This window comes from Etheostoma cragini, chromosome 17, assembly GCF_013103735.1.
Source record: "Etheostoma cragini isolate CJK2018 chromosome 17, CSU_Ecrag_1.0, whole genome shotgun sequence".
Taxonomy (NCBI): Eukaryota; Metazoa; Chordata; class Actinopteri; order Perciformes; family Percidae; genus Etheostoma; species Etheostoma cragini.
In genome coordinates, this window is record NC_048423.1 from 9118246 (window position 1) to 9139603 (window position 21358).

The 21358-nt window shown below is 38.1% G+C and overlaps 1 protein-coding gene across 2 annotated transcripts in view; it reads right to left on the minus strand.

Moving 5' to 3' along the window:
• Positions 1-19864, minus strand: part of sorcs3b (sortilin related VPS10 domain containing receptor 3b) — a 39525-nt gene extending 19661 nt beyond the window's left edge. For both annotated transcript variants that reach the window (XM_034898696.1, XM_034898695.1), the window contains exons 1-5: positions 19003-19864; positions 4668-4735; positions 988-1087; positions 666-824; positions 417-490 (exon numbers count right to left, since the gene is read on the minus strand). In XM_034898696.1, the coding sequence (XP_034754587.1) occupies positions 417-490; positions 666-824; positions 988-1087; positions 4668-4735; positions 19003-19698 (1097 nt within the window). In that variant the 5' untranslated portion in view covers positions 19699-19864. The remainder of the gene's footprint in view (positions 1-416; positions 491-665; positions 825-987; positions 1088-4667; positions 4736-19002) is intronic.
• Positions 19865-21358: the final 1494 nt, after the last annotated feature.

The following is a 21358-nucleotide window of genomic DNA, read 5'->3' on the forward strand; positions in this document are numbered from 1 at the left end:
TGTTCTTATTTATCTAACGTCTCGCTGTTCATGCATGTTGAGAGGATGTCCTCCAACCAATGTCCTTTCATTCACAGCTAAAAAACACTCTGTGGTTTGACAAGTACCATGACAAACAGGGATAAATGGGCTCACATCATTATTCACTGTCTTGTGCCCGAGCAGTCGAGATTACTAAATGACAGTGACAACAAAAACAGCATGTCATGTTTGTGCTATGGAAAAAGAAGAACAATATTTCTTCAAGTCTACGTGACACAACTATAATTTCAATTTGTGCTTGACAGCCATGGAGGAGATCTGTTTTAGACAATAGGTCACTGGATCCTTCTGGCAGCATAGGGACAGCATGAACACTATCAAATGATCAAATTACAATCAATCACTATAGAAAAATAGGATGCACATAATCATACCAGTAGAATCGTCCTGGCATCACATTGTCATGAACAAGTTGCCATTTCCTCCCAAAGTCCATTGAACTGTACAGCTGCAAGATACAATTGGGCCCATCTTTATCACACTTAAAAGTTTGAGGAGAAGGATAATGTTTAAGAGCAGCACAGCTATCATCTTATCCACAGCAGAATTACATAAATAATTAATATATAATAAATAAAATAAAACAGGTTTCAGCACCATATATTATCTTCATAATATGCTACCTTGCTGTCATGACTGTAAGCCAGTATCCAGTTCTCCTGTGCAGGGTGGAAGAGCAGGCTCAGGATATTGAAGTTAATGGGATACTTCTCAAAGCTTGCCCCTTCATCTGAACTGATCAGAACAGCGCTCTCTACCTCTGGGTCGCTAAGCATCATTATCTAAAGTACAGAGGGCCAGACGAGGGACAGGCATTAGAAGAGAGAGAGAGAGACAGAGATACTGTCATTTGGCAGCAATTTTTAAAAGAAAATGTAATTTGATGTCAGGACCATGCTTGTGAGAGACCAGACAGAGAGATAAAAGCAACAGGGAAATGCTGACCTTCTGTTTGTTGGTAGGGCAGACGTACAGGTAACTTAAAACTGTCCTTGAGCCCACTTTGTCGTTGAGTTTGGTGTAGGTGCTTCCATAATCAGAGGATCTGTACACAAACAAAAAAAACATGTTGTATGTAGGATGAAAAAACCCATTAAAGACTTGCCTGAGACAGATTTTACAGCCCCATACCAGTGTTTTGGCATTCTTTAGCCGATTAACTGCAAATAAGTTATCCTTCGCATGACTGCAACTCCAAAGCATACCTTGCGTTTTTAGATTGATTTTCTACCTCTCGGGCAGCCTTTTGCCTTATGGAATGAAAATGAACTTGCTGAGATAGAGACTAGCTTCTTGCTAATGTGTTATTTTTCTTTGTATTGCTCTAATAAAGCACTTTGATGCCATCCTGCAAGAAATATGCCATGCTAAAGAGGTGAGTCATTATTCCACTAGTCCGTAGTAGTAGTACTTTAGTTGTTCAAATTATACAAAAGATCAAATGGGAAAAAATAACACGGAAAAACACACTCACTAATGAAAGAGTCAGCCCTTTCTTCAACCATCATTTTCAACAGCACAGGGTGGCGGTTGAATAAAAAGCAGAGCTTTCAAGTAGTCAGTTAGTGTTTTACAGAAATGTGATGCACAAACAGACCAATTAAATTAATAACTGTGGAAGAAACCCGGCAGAGGTTTTGACCACAAGTGAGATGGAAAGTCACTAAAGCCTGCTCACAAAGTAGCTGGATTTCTTAAGATAACGTCACAAACTAATTTACATATATATATAGATATATCTATCTGTATGTATGTATACAGATAGATATATAAGACTTTTAAAAATTAAAGTAGTCAAGCAGAACTTAACTGACGGTATTGACTTTAACAATAGCCATTATTATTTTTCAACCTGATATCATATCATTAATATCCAGCTACAATTTCAAAAGCCTTACATGTAGGATGTTGTAGTAATATCATGAATAGTGAGAATCCAAAAAACTGGATTAAACTCTTGGAAACTCAAACAAAAAAATATTCATGTACATCATTTACACCAACACCAAGAAAAAGGTCAAACAATGGAAAGCAGGGATTATCTAACTAGACTAATGTTATTTCGGGTTAAGGATTAGTTTGTTGACTGATAAATATTATCTGAACAAATTTGAGTTTTATGTTTGTTGAAAAAGTCCAAATTTTGTGAGAACGTCGCAAAGACAGTAATGCAAATGTGTTGTGCACGCATGTTTTAAAATACATTGAATATACAGAATAGAAGAAGATGAACAAGTGTAATACTTTAAGATGCCGAAAACGATGATGCCAACTGATGAAAGTGAATCAGCAGTCAAAGAAAATTAATACATTTACTGAAATATTGGGTTAGTCTGTCAAATGAAATGACTAACCATCTGTGGAAATAACACTGCAATAAATGCAGAAATATATCAGCAAAAGACAGAAAATAGAACATTTACGGATTTAACAATGCAGGTTTGAAAAAATAAAAAATCAACTTTGCATATATTTTATTAGAAAGAACATGCATACAACCGGTTGGTTTAACCTCACAATGAACATCATTAGTGTCAACATAACCTCCCAAAACTCAGCAGGGACATTTAGCATATTTTGTTTAATGGAGAGGAAAAAAAATTATCAACATATTGGCGCACAGGCACTAATCTGAAACTCCTCCTTAACACTGTATAAAAAGAAAGCTCTCAATTGAAAAGAAATGCATTCAGAGTTGAAATCCCATTTCTTCTAAAAACCAACGAGAAAATATCAATATCAAGAGAAGCACATTGCAAGTTTGGTAGCTTTCTGCATTAAAATGGGTGACATATTCATTAGGCTTTTCCCCTTGCAACTATAATACCATCCAGCAAAATGTAGCTTTGACAAACACATTATGCAGACTAAACACTAACTTTACACGTGTCAACCAAGTCATTGAGAGCTGGATTTCATGCTACACTGACATGTAATGAAACTAGCCTGCAAGATAGGAAATACATTTATGAACCTCAGGTATGCTTGGGAATATGGTCAACAGTAACATAAGTGTACACAATAAATTCCATTTGCAGTAAATGGACTGAAACCTCCAACACGAGCATAGCCCTTGAATTCAACAACATCATGAACATATTGTTGTCTTGTAGTAGAAAAGCCACTGTTCTTTTTTCATGCTGGTAGATGTTTGTACATTGAAGATGGTGAGGAAGTAATTTAAAGACATCCTTTCCAGAGCAGTGGTATAATCCTGTGTTTGCCATCACAATCTCCATATTTCTCCTCACCACAAAAACAGCCAATCATGCTCTCAGTTCTACCTGAGTGCCTCCAAATGTAATTTCACTGCATAATTGGATAGATACACAGTGTCTGCTATCATTGTCTGTGTATTAATCTGAATTGTCCCATTTGGTGTTGAAATTGTTTACAAAGACTTACCCCTCAACAGATTTGTACTTGTGCTTAAATAGCCTACTCCTTTCAGTTGGCATCTTAGATCGAGACGGTGAAAGAAAGTCTCTTAAATTATGTTATTACAAGTTTCTTTAGCAGAAAGAGTAGCCATCTAAAACCACAAAGGGACTTGATGTGTGTTTAGCTTTTGCAAGTCACCCATTGATCTGCACATTGCATTCTGCCACCAACAGTGGCCCGGAGCTGTAGTCATAAATCATTTATTGTGTTATCACAGAAATCATTTACTCCCATTTCTTTTCATAACATTCAGATCTCTGCTTTTCTAATACCTATACTAAGAGCCTTTGTGCACCCCCTGAGGTACACTCTAATTTAGTCGTGGGGCTATTGTTAAGCAGACACCTTGATGATGGAAGACCTCCTGTACACAATATTGGATTTCAAAACGTGTCAAGTCGGGTGTAAATCTTAGTGGCGCCTCTGGTGAAACAGATATTAATTTGAAACTCTATGCTTGGCGGACTGATGGTCTCTTTCATGTGTATTTCAGAATGAAATGAGTTCTCTGCGGGCTATGGGAGAGGTGAGAAAGAAGCCATATCAGAAGGCTGAATTGGCCTCTGTGGTATAATCCTTAATGAATTCCATTCTATTTATGATCTGACAGGGCACTGTAACTCACCTCTCAATACATACTGAATGAAATTACTACAGATATACAGTAGCAATTGCATGTCAATTGCTTCAGAAACAAAAGGTTACTGACGACAATCTATCAAAAACCTCCATCAGGAAGATTCTGGGTCAAAGGAAAAGAGACACCAACAAAGAATCCTTCCAATATGTCTTCCGGTTTACTTCTCAAAAATAGCGTTTCAAAAAGTTTCTTTGCTGATGATGGACATAAAATAGGTTAGGCATTTTTCTAAAAGGTTGTCTTCCAGTTGTGTTATTTATGATGCTGAAGGAAGCAAAGACGAGAATATTTCCTTCTGAACTACTTCAGATTGCTTTATTAAAACATACTTCATATTGCCTTCCACTGTAACTTGATTGTTCATTTCCTAGCAAGTAAGAAAACTATAAATCACACACGCACTATACCAAACTCTCTATGAATATATTATACTTATTGTTTTTTGGGCTGTGCTCTTGCAACATTTAAAAATCCTTTCAATGATGCCATAACCTTTCTATTTAAATATAAAAGAAAAAATAGCAATGATTAAAAACAAACTTACCTCCAGAGTGAGCTCTCAGTAACAGCCCCTAGGTTGAAGTCATAGAGCTTAGTCAAGATCAGGATCACCTGCAACATCAACAGCAACAGACATGCTTAATTACATGCCAACGTCTGCACTAAAAAGCTTTTGCATAAGTGCCTCACCAGCGTACTTATCTGTCTACACCTAATGACGTGGAATGATTACTACATATCTGCTACATCCCTTTAAGAATAAATATCAGCGTCTTACAGTATGTTATCCTAATGACAAGTGATCCTCATGTTGTCAGTCTCATGGTGGCAGGATCTAATGAAAATCCACGTGGGCTTTCAAGAATTGTGTCTGTAACTCATGTGGAATAATACCTGCATAGCAGCAAAATCTGAACACAATTGTTCACTGAACAATGAGAAGAAATGCAGTCAGTGGCTTCACCACAAAATCCTCTCAGCTTTTTTTATTCTGTCTTTCTTTTACCTTTAAAATAGTGAAGTAAGCTGCAAAAGCACAAACAGATGATGTCAAATGTTGCTGGAAGATGTTATGTCAGTCATTTTACTCATTAGAAGATGTCCAGTTCCACTTTTGGCTAAATGCTTTTGCATGTTCTCTGAGGAAACAAAAATGTGGCCCATAAAAGCCTGCCAAGGCGCAGAGGGCAGAGTGAAATGGTGTGCAAACAAATTATTGTCACTCCAATGGCATTATAAATGACTTGCCATGGGGATGTTTATCGCTCAGGAGAGAAAGGGGCAGTGGGGTAGAGAGTTTAGGGCAGGGCATGGAGGGAGGGAGAAGGAATGATATATAATAAAAATCAAGGAGCAGGAACACGGTGAGTTTTTTAAAAAAGCTTGAAAGATAGGTCAAAGGCTCAATTACAGTGAGTTTAAACACATTAACCTCATGGGACCCACGGAACGAGTCATTAAACCGAGAGAAGCCACACAAGACTTGGAGAAACAAAAGACGTGCCTCTAAGCCTGCTTTGAAAATGTTAAAAACCCAATTGACCCACAATTTAGCCATCAAACGACCAATGTGCATGGCTGGGACTATCTGCATTACAGGTTAATTAACCAATCACACAGAGAGATAAGCATTTGCATAACTAAATGCACCATGTCTGCAAGGTCCAACGCTGGAGTCTGAATCAATTTGGAGTACAGACTTAGTTAAGTGACTCTGATGTTAGGCCTAATTGCCTGCTTTGAAAAATAGATACGAGAGAAAAACTCTGCCAAACTGTTGATCGTTTGACTCTTTAGTTCTTTTTTGCTAACAACGACTGTGTCATGAGACATTATAAATACGACGAGGTAAATTAAATCTGGAATTGATTTTATCAGTGTCAAACTAGATGCGGTTCATCCCAACCAAAGGGATTCAAATATCCAGCACTGCAAATTGGAAATTAACTGAGTGAACAACGATTAACTGTTCACAGTTTAATGGGCTTCAATCACTTGCACCATCTTGCACATGGATACAATTTAATCAAATGCTTACAAATTTAGTTGATGACATTTAGTTTAAACGGTGTCTAAAAATAGCCCAAAATGGCAAAATTTGATGACAAAAAGTCTCTCAGCAACAAATCTGCAATTGTCATTAGGAACTCCATCTTAAACGTGTTTGTGTGGTCGGCTCATTAACAAAAGCTGACCCTTTAAATTGGGTCAGTGACGATCTACCTCAGGGACCAACCGACTAGCCAGGCAGATGACTGTTTGGATGATTTGTCCCAAAGTGGATAAATCAAGAGTACATCACTGGAGACACGTCTTCAACATTATTGATAGCTGTGCATCTGTGGCTCAGGTCAATAGGGAGCTACTATACATGAATAAAAAATAATAAATGAGGAGGGAGAGCTATGAGAACCCGGTAAATTAAGTAGCATTAAACACATATTCTAAGAGTTTATGCTGCAGCCCTGCATTTATGTAAATACTGGGAACAAACAAACACAAAATGGCTCACAGAATTATTTTGAGCCTTCTAGGTGAATACAATTTTCCATGCGTATCATCGCTCACTTGCATACATGAAATTAAGTAAGGACCCTAGAAGGCCAAAAGCAGTGCATTTATTTATGTTTATGTTTTATTGATGTGAGCAAAGAGAGTTTTGCCCCAGGATAGTCAACCAATCATTTTTCCGATTGGCCCTCCCCCTCCAAGGAGTAGGGTTTAGTCATCCTTTTATCCTAATATTCTATTCTTGTTGCTTGCTTTTCCTTCTTTGCTTCCTTATTTTCTTTCCTTCTTGCTTTCTTTCTGTTATTCTTTAAATCTTTTTTGGTCTTTGTTTCTTTTTCTTTATTACCTTTAAAAACAGGCTAACCAGTTACTTTTTTGCTGTCTCTTTTCATGTAACCCGCATACTTCACAAGAAACCTGCACATGCAATTTGGCCATGTAAAGGTATATTAACTCTTTCAGGTGGCTGAATAACTATGGCAACAAAGTGTTAGAGCCACTAAATCAATCTGATATAATGTATTGCCTTAATTCCAATGCCCCGCCCACTCACAGACCTGCACGCTACATTTCTAAAAGCATGCAGCGTACACATATATTGCACATTCACGCAAAAAAACGTTACAAATTCCACATCCCTCTTTTTTCGTTTTAAAAGAGAAATCCTTCATTCGTTTTTAAAAGTGCTTCAGTGGGACGTGAGAGGCATCTCAACACCATGTTGGTGGGCAGAAGGTTTTCTACACAGCTCACAATTTAGGTATGAATCATTTCTGTGTACTTTACTGCAATATAGCTATTAATAAAATGAAATAGACTTGCAGCACATCAGTTTTATTGTGCTTTTTTAACATTATGCTCCAAATGGAACCTGTTGCCCCAGTGAAGCATCATTAACACGCCACCCCTCAAAAACTATTTCTGTTTAATTGGGTAGTCAAGGGAAAAAAGGGACCCTTTCTCTAAAAATCACACCTCCAGATTCTTGTTGCTTTCCTTTTCAGGAGGTACACACAACAGGAAGTAGGAGCAATCTTTAGAAGTGTAAGAAATACAGCCACTTTCATGTAGATCTGGCAGTGTTTTTGAACCTAACCGGAGGGGCCAAGTGAAGGATCTAAATTAATTTCCAAGGGACCTCCAAAGTTAATAACAGTGAGTGATGTAAGGCTCTTTGTAATAACATGGCTGACGGCTCATGCATTAACACATATCTATATTTTATTTACCTTCAGCACCCAGTGAAAAGTGCATCGCTAAAATGATTCAAATTTACATTCTCATGAATACACATAATGTTGTGTATACTGTACCGTAGGATAAACACATCTATACACAGAGCCATCTCCCGGGAGTTACTCTTGTCTATTTACCTCCTCTGAGTCCAACCACACCACAACATCAAAATGCTGCTGAGATATGTCAACACTAATAACATCATGTCTTAAATAGCTTTCAATAGCTGGCTTTTACCCAAATATGCCATATTTCTCGGCAACTCTCTGGGGTTCAGTTTTTGTGACCTCATCAAATTTGATAAACAAAGTAAAGGTGGGTTTCAAATCTGTCAAAAGATTGAAAAAAACATAATCTGACAAGCCTTGAGTGCAGACACCTGGGCTGTGTACAGTAAGGGAATATTTTTGTGTTTTTCTGTTTTATAACTAGAGAGTCAGGCCATGAAGATGATAATATACTGTACAAGTTATATAATTAATAATAGTTATGACAATAATAACTTTACTTAACCAAAAAATGCTTCACTATGACTAAAAACATATTTTACAACATACAACATAGAAGTTACAAAACGAAAAATTATTTAGCTGTTTTGTAAACAACTTTGCAGTTTTAGTTCACTTTCACTGCTCTTATAGCGTAATTTCCGGCTGCAACACACAGCTGTTTTCAGATAAAAAGGTCAAACGGCAGACAGACACAGTTAGTACCTTGCTATTCAACACAACACAACAGCTATTCACCTCAGCAGGACAACTATTCACCACAACACAACAGCTATTCACCTCAGCAGGACAACTATTCACCACAACACGACAGATATTCACCACAACAGGACAGCTATTCACCACAACAGGACAACTATTCACCACAACAGGACAACTATTCACCACAACAGGACAACTATTCACCACAACACGACAGATATTCACCACAACACGACAGCTATTCACCACAACAGGACAACTATTCACCACAACACGACAGATATTCACCACAACAGGACAACTATTCACCACAACACGACAACTATTCACCACAACACGAGAACTATTCAGCACAACACGACAACTATTCACCACAACACAACAGATATTCACCACAACACGACAGATATTTACCACAACAGGACAACTATTCACCACAACACGACAGCTATTCACCACAACACGACAGCTATTCACCACAACACGAGAACTATTCAGCACAACACGACAACATTGGTGAGTGAAAAGGAAAGGGTAGTACGTATTAGACACTGATCATTTTCCTGCTTGATTGTATGGCAAATGGTGTATTTTTGGGGTATTTTACACCGTTATTTTTTATTTTTATGTATTATTTTTTTTGCACATTTGCAAAAATGACAAATAACTATGGGCTAAAATATTTGCCAACAGAAACTGTTTTTGAATAATTCAGATTTGAATTGCTCTACTTGAATAATTGTATTGAAAAACTGAATTTGAATCACATAATTTAAAATTGTATTGTTTAATTTGAATCATTACATTGAAAAACTGAATCTGAATAGTATAGTTTGAAATTAAATGTATTTGTTTGCAAGTGAAATCCAATAAAATATGATCATCAATGAAAATTAAACTCTCTCTATATCTTCCCATTCAGTTGTCACAATTCAAATTCGTTCACATAATTGAATTTCAAGTTACCGTGACAGACATCTGGGTACTTGAAGGATGAAGGAAGAGCATATAGACGTGAAAAGCAATCAAAGCAATTATTCAAGTTTAGTAATTCAAAATCAAATTTCAATGATTCAAATTCTGTTTCTGTTGGCACATATTTCAGCGCATAGAGACCCCCCATTTATTGTTTTCCTTATGTGAGTATAAAGGCACGAGATAATCTGTTGTTACAGAGTACTGTTGGTTTGTGCTGCATTCTTCAGTTGGCCCAAAGTCTGAATGAATAATCGAGTAAACTTGCCACTCCAAACATACTTTCTCCCCTCTCTGGTCCATTACAGCTACCGCAACAAGTGACAGCTCCTGCTAGCATAGCTTAAGCTAAACAGTCAGACCAATAATCACTTACATAATTACAATTTGACACTTCTGAACAAAATCAACATTTACCTTTGACAATCATTCCCCAGGGACTTGATGTTAGCAAACAAGTTATGCACAGTTTTTGCTTAGTAATTTAGCAAAGCCTAATACTTATTAAAACACAATAGACAGCCTTACTAGATTACTAAAATACATGTAAAGTTGCTTCAGTGACATTTACCCACCTAAAAGAAGTAATTAAAAAACGATCAGTCTGTTGGCTTCACTGGCAAGTTTACTAAAACATGCATTCAGTCGTTGGGCCAACTGAAGCATGCAACACACACCAACAGTTTATGTACACCGTAATGGACGATCTTGTGCCTTTATAGTACTCACATAAGGAATAAATGAAATTGAGGTGTCTGTCATTTTTCCAAATGACAAAAGAACTAAAACATCAAATATGTTGTTGTGTTGTGTGATTTGCTGTCGTGGTTTGCACTTTAGGGCCACCGTAGATGATCACAATAGGTAGATTCCTAAAGAATAAAAAACTCTAAACCAAAAAAAAATATTTTTGTAGAGCAAATGGACTGTAGTAGGCCAGGTTGGGGTGATGCCAAGCTTTTACCAAATTTGTAACACCGCATTTAGCACCCGCAAATTGACTCTTTGCATTTACTGCTTTGAATCAGAAGCAGAAAAAGTGGTTTAGAAAAGGAAGTGGGTTGAAAAACGTAGTGGGAAGAACCAAGTCTACAAACTAATGCAGAGCCATGGGAGCACCCTAATGTATCCTGGCCATTATCAGAAACAAAAAGCTGGCATATCAACTTGAGAAGAGCAAGCTGGGACTCCATTGTTCACCTCACTACACTGCCATTCACTGGCCTGTTCATGCAGATGCTATCCTGAGGACACAAAAATAAAACTGGCTTCATTTGTTGTTAAGCTCATTACATTCTCAACTTCATTAAGAGTCATTTGAGCAATTTGACAAACACTGTTCTTTTTCAAGTCAACTAGCTAATTAATCTCCTACACACGCTGACAACATCTTTGGTCTGTTTTGGACTATCACTTTTAATTATTTGTGATATGAAGGGAAAAGATCACCGGCCAAACACAAGAAACAATATTTGTGAATGTCCTTTGTTGGGCCGCAAACAAACATGAAAGTGTAGAAAGTAATCTGTGTATCAAAATGAGCTCAAAACTTTTGTGTCAGAACTCATCCAAAACAGAAGACATAAAATGTAACTTCTTTTCCCTCTCATAATATTAAAGATGAATGTATTCATGCATCAATTAGAAATTATCTGATGCAAACACCTGCAGAGAAAAGAAATACAGTATTGGTTGCAAATTTGCATAAATTCTCTTGACAGCGACGAGGGCAAAATCAAGATGCATTGCAAGTGGGTGGAGGGATAAAAACACAACATCTTGATTGTGGCTCTGTGAGGACGTCTCTAAAGTAGAGCACTTAGCAGAAAAGACAGGAGTCTTTTAAAAGGAATGGTGCGGTGGAAGGGAGGCCTTACTCTGTCCTCATCTTATCTGTGGACCAAATTGATTGTTTGCACATTTAAGGGTGAAAACATACTCTGGGGATGCTGCTTTCATCAAGTAAACCCCAGCAAAAGCTCCATTGTGCATTAGTCTGCTGTCTTGTATGTTTGCTTATCCTCATGACTTCTGAGCTTCGGTCACATAGACCTAATGCAGGTTGCTGCAATCAATTCAGTCCATTATGGTTGGGAATTAATGAAATGGGCTGAAGAGAAAAGGGTTTCACTATGAACAGCCCTATTATGAGCAGAGTTTGTGTTATAGCTCTCTGCTGCTAACAACAATACACAATAAACTGTGCTGTTTGCCGTTTGTGGAATAAAAAAATTGTGATTGGTCTGCTTCATTACCTTAAAAAAAGCATGAACTACGTTTAATGGACTAGGTATAGAAATATACACAGCACTCTGTTTTTCCTTTTGTGTTTTGATGATGATGTTGCAGCACAACGCACTGTGGTTTGTGGTTTGGTGAAAAAAAAGGAAGGCAGCAGGACAAGGGCAAATCAAAAGGAAATTTTGAAAGTCATTTTAAATGTTTTGACTCATTTCACAAAGTTATAGGCACACCCCAATGCAATTTAAAATTAATTTGATGCATTGTAAGCAGTGTGGAGAGCCAAAAATACATTAGCATTTTTCTCTAAAGTTTTTTTTTTTGTTCTGCGCTTGTTTGGTCATATTTATTATTCAGAGGTTGTAGCATGACTACATTTACTTATTTTTGCGTGTAATCCTATGTTATTCATTAAGCTATGGACTACAACAGAGAAATGTACCAAGGTGAAATAAAACAATACAACATCTATGGAAAATGATCTGATTTGTGATCATTTTAAACACTAGTTTGCATTTTGGCGAACTCTGAGCAATGTAACCCCATTCAGACATTTCTTCCAGTCTATTATGTTCCTTCATAACTTTTGGCTCTTAATGGCTTGGCTTCTGCCCACAGGGGGCTGAGCTGGAGCCAAAGGCGGCATTGGGTCCAAATTGAGATTTTGGAAAAGAGAAGCCCTCCACCTAAAACGAACCCTTTCACTGCCAAAAGTGCTGTGAGACTCAGATCATGAGCTAAATGTATCCCGTATATCCCTGTTTTGCATCCCCTTGTCACTGATTTGCATTTTTCACAATGTGTATCGGTAGATACTGCCTGCTCTTTCAGGTTAAGTCAAAGTTCAGATTTGAGTATCTATTCATCCTAGACATTAAGTTTATATACTAAACATTTGTTTAGCCAGTTACATTTAGAAGGAAACATAAATGCTGCCAAGATTTTACTCAAAGGGAACATCTTTCCCAGACAACCAATCACTGTTGTTCTGGGACTGAACTGAAATCACAAAAAGTGGTTGAATTGGAGGGTGTCAGTGTTGCCACACTGGATAGTTTCCAGCCATTTGGGAAGGGAAAATTTGTTTTGGACTACTTTTTGAACAATTTGGTTGATCTCACTCTCCCCTGATAGAAAGTTAGAGGAACAGTTCAGGGAATCGGCCACTTGATAATGTGGCTCACACTAGGTTAATATTGGATAACCTTTGACCAAAATTGTGTATAATGAGACATTTTGAGCTATTGATTTGTTTGCTTTTTTCTTAGTTCGTTTGGTCACAATAAAATCGACATAAAGCTATACCAATTTTCTAACATATGCATTTCAGAGACTGGTTTATCCATGTATACAGTATGTCACACCTAGTTTAGATTTTGACAGCTGCAATAGGCTATCTACACTTTGTAATACGTTTCCAGTCAGGGCCATTGTTTGGGAGAAGAAAGGCAACAGAAGTACAACCAAAAACAACATCATATATGATGAAATTTCAATTTCAATAACCGCCGTGAGGAAAACTGAGCCATTTACTGTAAAGAAATAAGAGCACAGAGCAAAGAAATAAATAAATGAGTGGGAATATAATCAAAGTCATTTAAACATGGTGAAGAGCACTATTGAACTATCTGAGCTTGTCAAGTAGAAAAGCAAAGAATACAATTAGATGTTATTTCAAATTCAATTCTTAGTTGTTTAAATAATTTATAGTCTAACAAAATTCTTATTGATGTAAATTCCCATCTGCTCCAATACAATCAATAACTCATGTGAATGATGTGTAGTTTCTGTCAAGTCTTCCCTGCTGATGAATATTTTGTCATAATTTCTGAATTACTGCCATCATTTTGTCCATATTCTTTTGTCAATTTATATAGCTCCTGATTTTTACCATAACTCCAAATTTTTGTTTTGTTGAAAGCAAAAACATTTCAAAGGATGTGTTCCAGGATACCCATTGAATGAGTATTCTATTTTCTAAATGTGTCCTTTTGTGTTAGAAAGTTTTCCATCATCTCTATTGATTGTGTGTGTGTGTGTGTGTGTGTGTGTGTGTGTGTGTGTGTGTGTGTGTGTGTGTGTTTGTGATGCGTTAGCTTGGATCCATTCTATCCCACTAGAGAGGAAGATGCATTTCCTCATGCAACTAATACATTTCTGTCACTGTAAACTGCCAAGTCAAACATTTATATAAGCTGACTGCCACCTGAGCAATCCCTGTCATCTTTTAACATGATAGTAACTGTTGTGTTGCTTCAGGCAAGATGAACACACTGTGAATCTCAAGGCATAATGTAACCAAACTGGTAGTTTTGCTTTGCCAGACCTTCCTCCACCGCGCTGCGAAGGAGGGTCTGGGTAGTCCACACAGCATTTTGGGATGGGAGAAAAACATGCTCTGATTTATTGGCATTTCTTTAAACCAATCACAATCATCTTGGGCGGTGCTAAGAACCGGGAAAAGCCACAGTGCGGCTACAAATAGCCTCAGGAAGGAACTTGTTTTGGTAGAACGTGCAAATTCAAAAGTTGTTTTATTCATGCACAGAAAACTCAGATCGAACAGATGGTCTAGCTAGCTGTCTGGATGTACCTTGCAGAGATCTGGGAAAAGGGTGACAAAAGACCACATAAATTGATCAGAGTTTCAAATGCCAACACAAAGGAAGCCCAAGGCAACGGATCAATCCGAGAAGTGGAACGCTGTGGATATAGACTACCAAACTGGAATCACTTGGTTGGCCTGATATTAGGAATGATGAAACTAAAGAACAAAACAAATTTAGCAATGACCTTTAGAAGAAAAAAATTATTTAATACATGTAAAGTGCCACAGTTTGTATTAACTCCATCTCTGTGATAATTAATAAAGAGGTCTTTCTCCCAATTTGAATTGTATCATTTTTCCAATCACAAAATGCATAAATTTGTTTTCAAAACCTAATCACAGCTATAGTATGTGTCTACCACACAGTGACAGTTATTAAAATAATTAATCACATGCAAACCTGTCAGATATTATTCAGCACCCGCTTTGTCCCTGTTGATTAAAATTGATATATAAGTGTGTGTATGTGCATGTGTTAAACAGTGAGAGAAAGACTGGGACCGACAGAGAGGCAGATAGGAATCAAGCAACGACAGCGTGCTTGAACATACAACTGGTGGCAGACCTTTATCTGCTGCTTAAAATGCACTTTGTGAGCCAAAACTACAGTCTAAGTGCCGAGGAAGTGCTGAGAGGCTCTGTTGATGTGCTGCATTATGGTCCCCAAGCACAAATGATTCATGGGGGGAAAAAAAGTCACACATGCATGTCAGTTAAAAACTGGAATTTCACTGAATTATTACTATAGAGAGGGTAACACTTGTATCCTGTGCATCATAAAATAAAACTGACACAAAAAACTATAGGAAATACTGTTTTCTTCTCCTAACATATTTAGAAATTGCCCATCCAGGCTTCTGAGAAATTGTTTTTGCTGTTGTGACCAGCAGTCTACCTCTAACATGGCACGCAGGATTGCTGCCGTTTCTATCAGCATCTTACAATCACGTCAGTGGACAGTGCACCCCTAAAGGCTTGAGACGGGCTGGATTAATGAACAGACTTATGGTGCTGACACCTCAAGGGACAAGCAGGTGGAGGATAAAAATGGCTTGTAGAAAGAAAATTACCTTTGTTTTTGTTTTATTCATTGGCTACTACTTTAAAATCCACATTTAGTAAAGAAATCTGAAACTTGATACCATGGTGTATTAACAATTATATATAAAAAACCTCTAGGAAAGGCTTAGCTTAAATTTAAAAAAAGTCCAAATGCTGAGGTGCTGCAGTATTGGCTAATCCAAAATGTATCATAGTAGGAAACAGTCCGTACTGAAAGGATAAAACATGAACCACTTTTGATTTTCATCAATCGTAGTATGGATCGGCTAGCAACCAGGGGGGCAGAGGATGATGAAAAGTGCATGAACAAAAGGCTTTACAAGGTCACATATCAGCCCCCTTTGACTGAACTTTTATCTAAATGGATTTTACACCAAACTATAACTGCAAAACCAGGAAAATGCAATTATGTGAGGAATGTAAAAGAGAAATGTGGGAAATTATTACAAAACAAAACCACGTTGAAAGTTTTCCCTTCGTTAAAGCCGAACATGAAGCATTTGATTGCACTTTCATCATCCTGTAACACCAACAAACTCTGGTCAAATGCATTTGTGAATTGGGAACCCATTCCATTTGATTTTATGGATCAAGGAGTTTCTTTGCAACCAGCTCCAGCATGTTAAATGGAATGGCTGTCTATCTAATGAACCAGTTTTAAACACAAGTGTCCCCCAGGGCCGTGCCATTTCCTTTTTTTATTGTCTATTATACCGATGAGATTATGTGCAACAATAACTGCTTCGTTCTGATCAAGCACGCAAACAACGCAGCCCAGGAGGCCCGTCTGATTCCCAGTCAAACGCAACAGAAAAAGACGATGTTACAGAGCTGACAGATTGGTTTGACTCTCACCACCTCATACAAAACATTACAAAACAACAAGATCCACTCCTTAGCCAAGAAGAACAGCTGGCCTCATCAATGTCCAGCTCCTCCCTGAGCAAGTTTCTAATAGCAGGCCAGTGAAGATGACCAGACACATATTCAGCCTTATTTACACCAACATGTATTTCTGCAGCCGAAGATCAGGGGGGTGGGGGTTGGGGAATGTCAATAAAGACGCTCATTAAGTGTCTTCAGCTTCAACACAGTGTCCTAGTTTGGTCAGCTGTCTGTGAGGAGCTTGCAAAAATGGTCAATCAGGAGTCTAAAATCATTTGGCTGCCAATAACTCCCTGATCACCAGCTGGCTTGCACACTAAGACTTTTGCCTTCGGGGGGAGGGCTCTGCATCCCTTGAGTGTAGAGTGTGCTGCAATGGCTGTTAAAAAAGATTACCAACATAGACATATCACAGCTTGAACACTCATGTGAGGCAAAAATGCTGAAATATTGATTTTCCATAAAGGACATCCCTGCCAAGTGAATTTATCAGTATATTTGAATTAGTTCAATTTCTATCTTTGCTCATATTTATGGCACACATGATTATGAACCATGAATCTTTCTATCTCCATCCCTATTCACATTCTGGGCAGATTTAAAAAGCAAGAAGCATGCACAGTCAATCAATACTACATGTAAGAAGCGTGAATTTAAAAAGGAATCTGTGCAGTATATGTTTTATTCCCATGGTTGAGTCCAATTAATGTTATCTCTCTCAAAGTCAGAGACCAGAGAGCTATAGACTCCAGGCTTTGATGTCTCAGACAATCACAGAAATCAAATAATAGTGGGAGGACTGATTTAAAGGACAGATTTGAGGTTTTATACGATGAAATTCTTTATCAAATCTGAACTCTGAAGATCCCGCCCTTGGCGCTTTCACCATCACCATCTACATCTTTCTCAATTTCACTCCCTATAGGAGTTTACATCTTGGCCAGATCACAGGAAAAGTCTTAAAGTGAATATTTGATAGAACCACCCTAGACCAGGGGAATGAAGTCATTTTCCTTCAAATGTCCCTTTAAGATTTGATTTATTATCAGTCATTTACATCTAATAAAGCCTGAGCTCTAACATCCAGTCATAAAATGCCATCAATTTAAACTCTGCTCTTCCACTCGTACTTTTGGGACCACAGACAGGGGTTCAGACTGTATAAATCTCAAACGTTCACTGGCTGCAGTGACAAGCCCATCAGTGATGATGCAGTAAACAGTGTCCTGCAGTACAAAAGGCCATCGTTGGTGAAGACATCTCAAACCAACAACATATTTCAAAATACAACTGACAAAATCAGACTGATTTAGGTGCATATGTGATTTATATCCAGAGACTGTCCACAGCAATGCATCATTAGGCCAAAGTCTGTGATGCCTCTAAAGTTATGACATATATCACCAAAAGGAATATTTACCAGATAAGAAAATACAAATGAAGGTGGAAATATATAAACTATCCAGTAAAAGATATGCATTTTTGGATAATGCGTGAATAACATTTATAGTGTTTCTGGGACAAATCTTTGATGTGCTGCCAGATTTATGTTGCCGCACCACACCCTTTTGCCTAGCAAATTGAGGTGATCTATATTACCTGCAGTAAAAAAGGCAGAGTAGCTCTTTTCTTTTGTATGAGGCAGTTTGTACTTGTAAGATCTTTGTTCCAGATAAATGCTGGAGCTTGCAAACATGTTTTCCTGCTGTATATGTAAAGTAAGAGATACAATCTCCATGGCTTTTTCTTTGTGATGGTAAAATGGTGTGAGTGCGTGTGTGTATGTGTGTATGTGTGTTAGTGAGGGTGGGGGTGATCTGGGTGGTTGTTGCAATGTGTTGTCATCCATTAAAGGTGTGCACAATCCCATCAACCTGTTTTGAAGTGCAAAGCTTGGCAAGATTTCAACAACAAACATATTGCAGTGCTGTATTCATGCAGGCAATTAGACAACTACCAACAAAGTGCAAGTCAAATGTCAACGACAAACACATGGTTCATTTGCCAAAAGGTCATATTGTGTCTCTTCAGCGTCACATTAAGGTCCAGGTTGCACACAATCCCTATTAATTGTAGCCACTGCACCTTCCTGAGCGAAATATTACTTGATTATTTCATAAATAATGTATGAGTTGTGATTGCTGCCAAAATACTTGCGCTTTCCCATAGATCAGTCTCACATAAATGTACATGCGGGGTTAACTGTTAATTTAAAGTTCAGGTGAAAGTTGTTGGAATAAATTATTGTAGTTGTATTGTACTTTTTTTTAAGCGAGAGGGAATCCTGCAAGTGGACATATCCATCAGGCGTCCACGCAAACAGGCGCGCAATCCGCTTACAGTAACAACCTCTATCTAGGCAATGGCAAACATAAATTATCAGGAATGTAAAAAGATAAAATGCACAGCTCAATTCAAGCCTATGTTAGACTGAAAGAATTAGTTCGTAGGTAGGAATTCCCCTTCTGCGCGAAGAAACAGCTGTGCGTAAAAACAAAATTACAGATTCATGTAAATCTATTAAAACATGTAAAATGTGAATTTTAGAGAGAAAACATAATTTGCAATGCAATCAGTGTGTGTGGAAATGACGTGCACTCTAAAACCTTCATCAAATTACCAAGCAGTGTTTTTATAAAACTGAAACTCACGCTGCTGTTGTGTCCGGACCAGTGCACCATCGCCTGGTTGTGCGCCGAGTCTCCCGATAGAGCAAAAGTGGAAGTGTCGAGGTGCGGCTCACTCTGCCTCGGGTTAGACCCTCTGGCTTCCTCCCCAGTGCGCCGGTACTCGGGTCTCGAGTTGGAACCACCTTGGACAGTCTCCACAAACCTCTGTCTTGACTGAACATCTTCACTTATACTCCTTTCCACATGTTCGGTATTTGTTGTACCAGCACTCCTCTTTACCCTATTTCTTGAGTCAGGAAATGTGTTTTCTAACAATATATTCGCTGTAGGTCGCCTTTGGCTGTCCTCTGATATTTTACCACACTTTTTACCAGGTATTTTGAGACGATTACGACAGTTTGGTGCCGTTTTGTTGCCAAACAGTGCCTCTTTTCCAAGTCCACTCTGCGTTTTTTTCTCCTCTTGCGTGCCATTGTTCGGGTTAGAAGCACCGGCTACTTCCAATTTAAAAGCGCTTAAAACTTTTGAGCTATTGTCGACTTTGACCACCGTTGATTCTCGGATTACACGTGCCTCCAGCGGCGTTACATTAACGTAATGAAATCTGCCGTTTGCTCTGGAATAACTTAATTCCGCTTGAGCTACAAACTTGGGGTGGAAGGGATACAGAAATACGAAAGCCAAAAGGGAAAAACTCAAAAATGACCACAGTCCCATTGTGTTCCTCCAAACTGATATTCTACCAGCAGGAAAAAAAGATGAGTCAACTTCTAAAACATTCAGGGTATCATCTTTACGATCAAGAAGCCATTCAGTCAGCAGACCCGCTCACATCCAGGAATTTGTCAAAGTGAGGGACCAGTTGGGGAGGCGCTGCGCATCAGGCAAACGCGCCGACGGAGAGTGACTACAGGGACGATTTAAGCTCATTGTTCATTAGGATATTCGGGGTAACATATGTCTTTAAAATCCTGAAATGATTTTTGATCATTATCAAGATTATATTTTCGTCTGACACGGCAGTTTTTACTCAGCAACGTCCTTGAGGCTATTTGTTTAAATCCAATAAAATGTTATCCAAAGTAACAATTAATTGACCTGCAACGCTTGACAGAAAAAGTAGGCCTAGTTCGTGCTTTACAGAACAACGTTGTGTTTACACTGTGGCAAAATTTTTTACTCTGGAACACAGAAGAAAAAAATTACTTGCATCAATCAACCCCGGATTCGCCTGTCAACTGTGTGCACGCGCGTGTGCATGTGTGAGACTTTACATTTTGGGGAAATTCCGTTGGACTTTCTGGTAAAGATTCATACGTGACACTGCACATGTGCTAATCCACTGTACTTACACTGACACTGTTAAGACTGTTTTTAATTAGGCCGCTAATATCATGCTCCTTAGGCCTTCTAACAGCTCAGGAGGCAGAAGGAGCTTTGAAGTCATACTATTATTTTTGCTGTCATCTTTATGACTTGTGGTGCCACACAGGTAACACGCCTCCCACACCTCTCTTTTAATCTTGTCACCTTCACATTTTGTATTAGTCATTCATTTTTACTGTGCATATCTGAAAAAGAGCTTTCTCCAAATCAATGTACTATTTGAATAGTATTAGTTTCAATTTGTGGAGCCAAATTCATCCTGAAAGGCAATTCCTATTTCCTGCTGACAAAGGTGTCAAATAACAAAGTACAAATACTGTGTTACCCCACTTAAGTAAACATTTTGGTTATCTATAATTTACTGGAGTAATTATTTTACAGCCTTTACTTCTACTCCTTACATTTTCACACAATGATCTGTACTTTCTACTCCTTAAAGTTTAAAAATAGCCTCGTTACTCCTGTTTCAGTTCTGCTTGTTTTCATTCTGGCTTGTCATTGTTAAAAAAAACTAAAAACTAACCAGGTAAATTGCACTATCCAGATAGAGTCAGTTTGATTGTGGTTGGATGAGAAATATAAACATTTACCATTCCGATACCCTATTGGTTTGCATGCAATCCGTCACAACTGCACATGGCACGAATCACGTCACACTCCAGCAAGGATATAGCAGACGTATGTAGACTAGTACAAAGATGTCCCTGGCAGAGATTCAAGAGAATTTGAGCAAAATGTCCCGACCAAGCACCAGCGAGGAGGTTGGTAGCCAGGAAGACCGGCCAACCCTTCTACATCCCTGGCCGTACCTGGAAGAATTTTTCAAAATGGTTGGATGCAAAAACAACTCTTTTCGAATGCGCTGCAAGCTCTGCACACCCAAGCTAATTGTTTCCAAAACTCGCCGTCTAATTTGAAAAAGCATATTGATATTTTTTTCCCTTACATTACTTTTACTCTTATACTTTAAGTAGTTTTGAAACCAGTACTT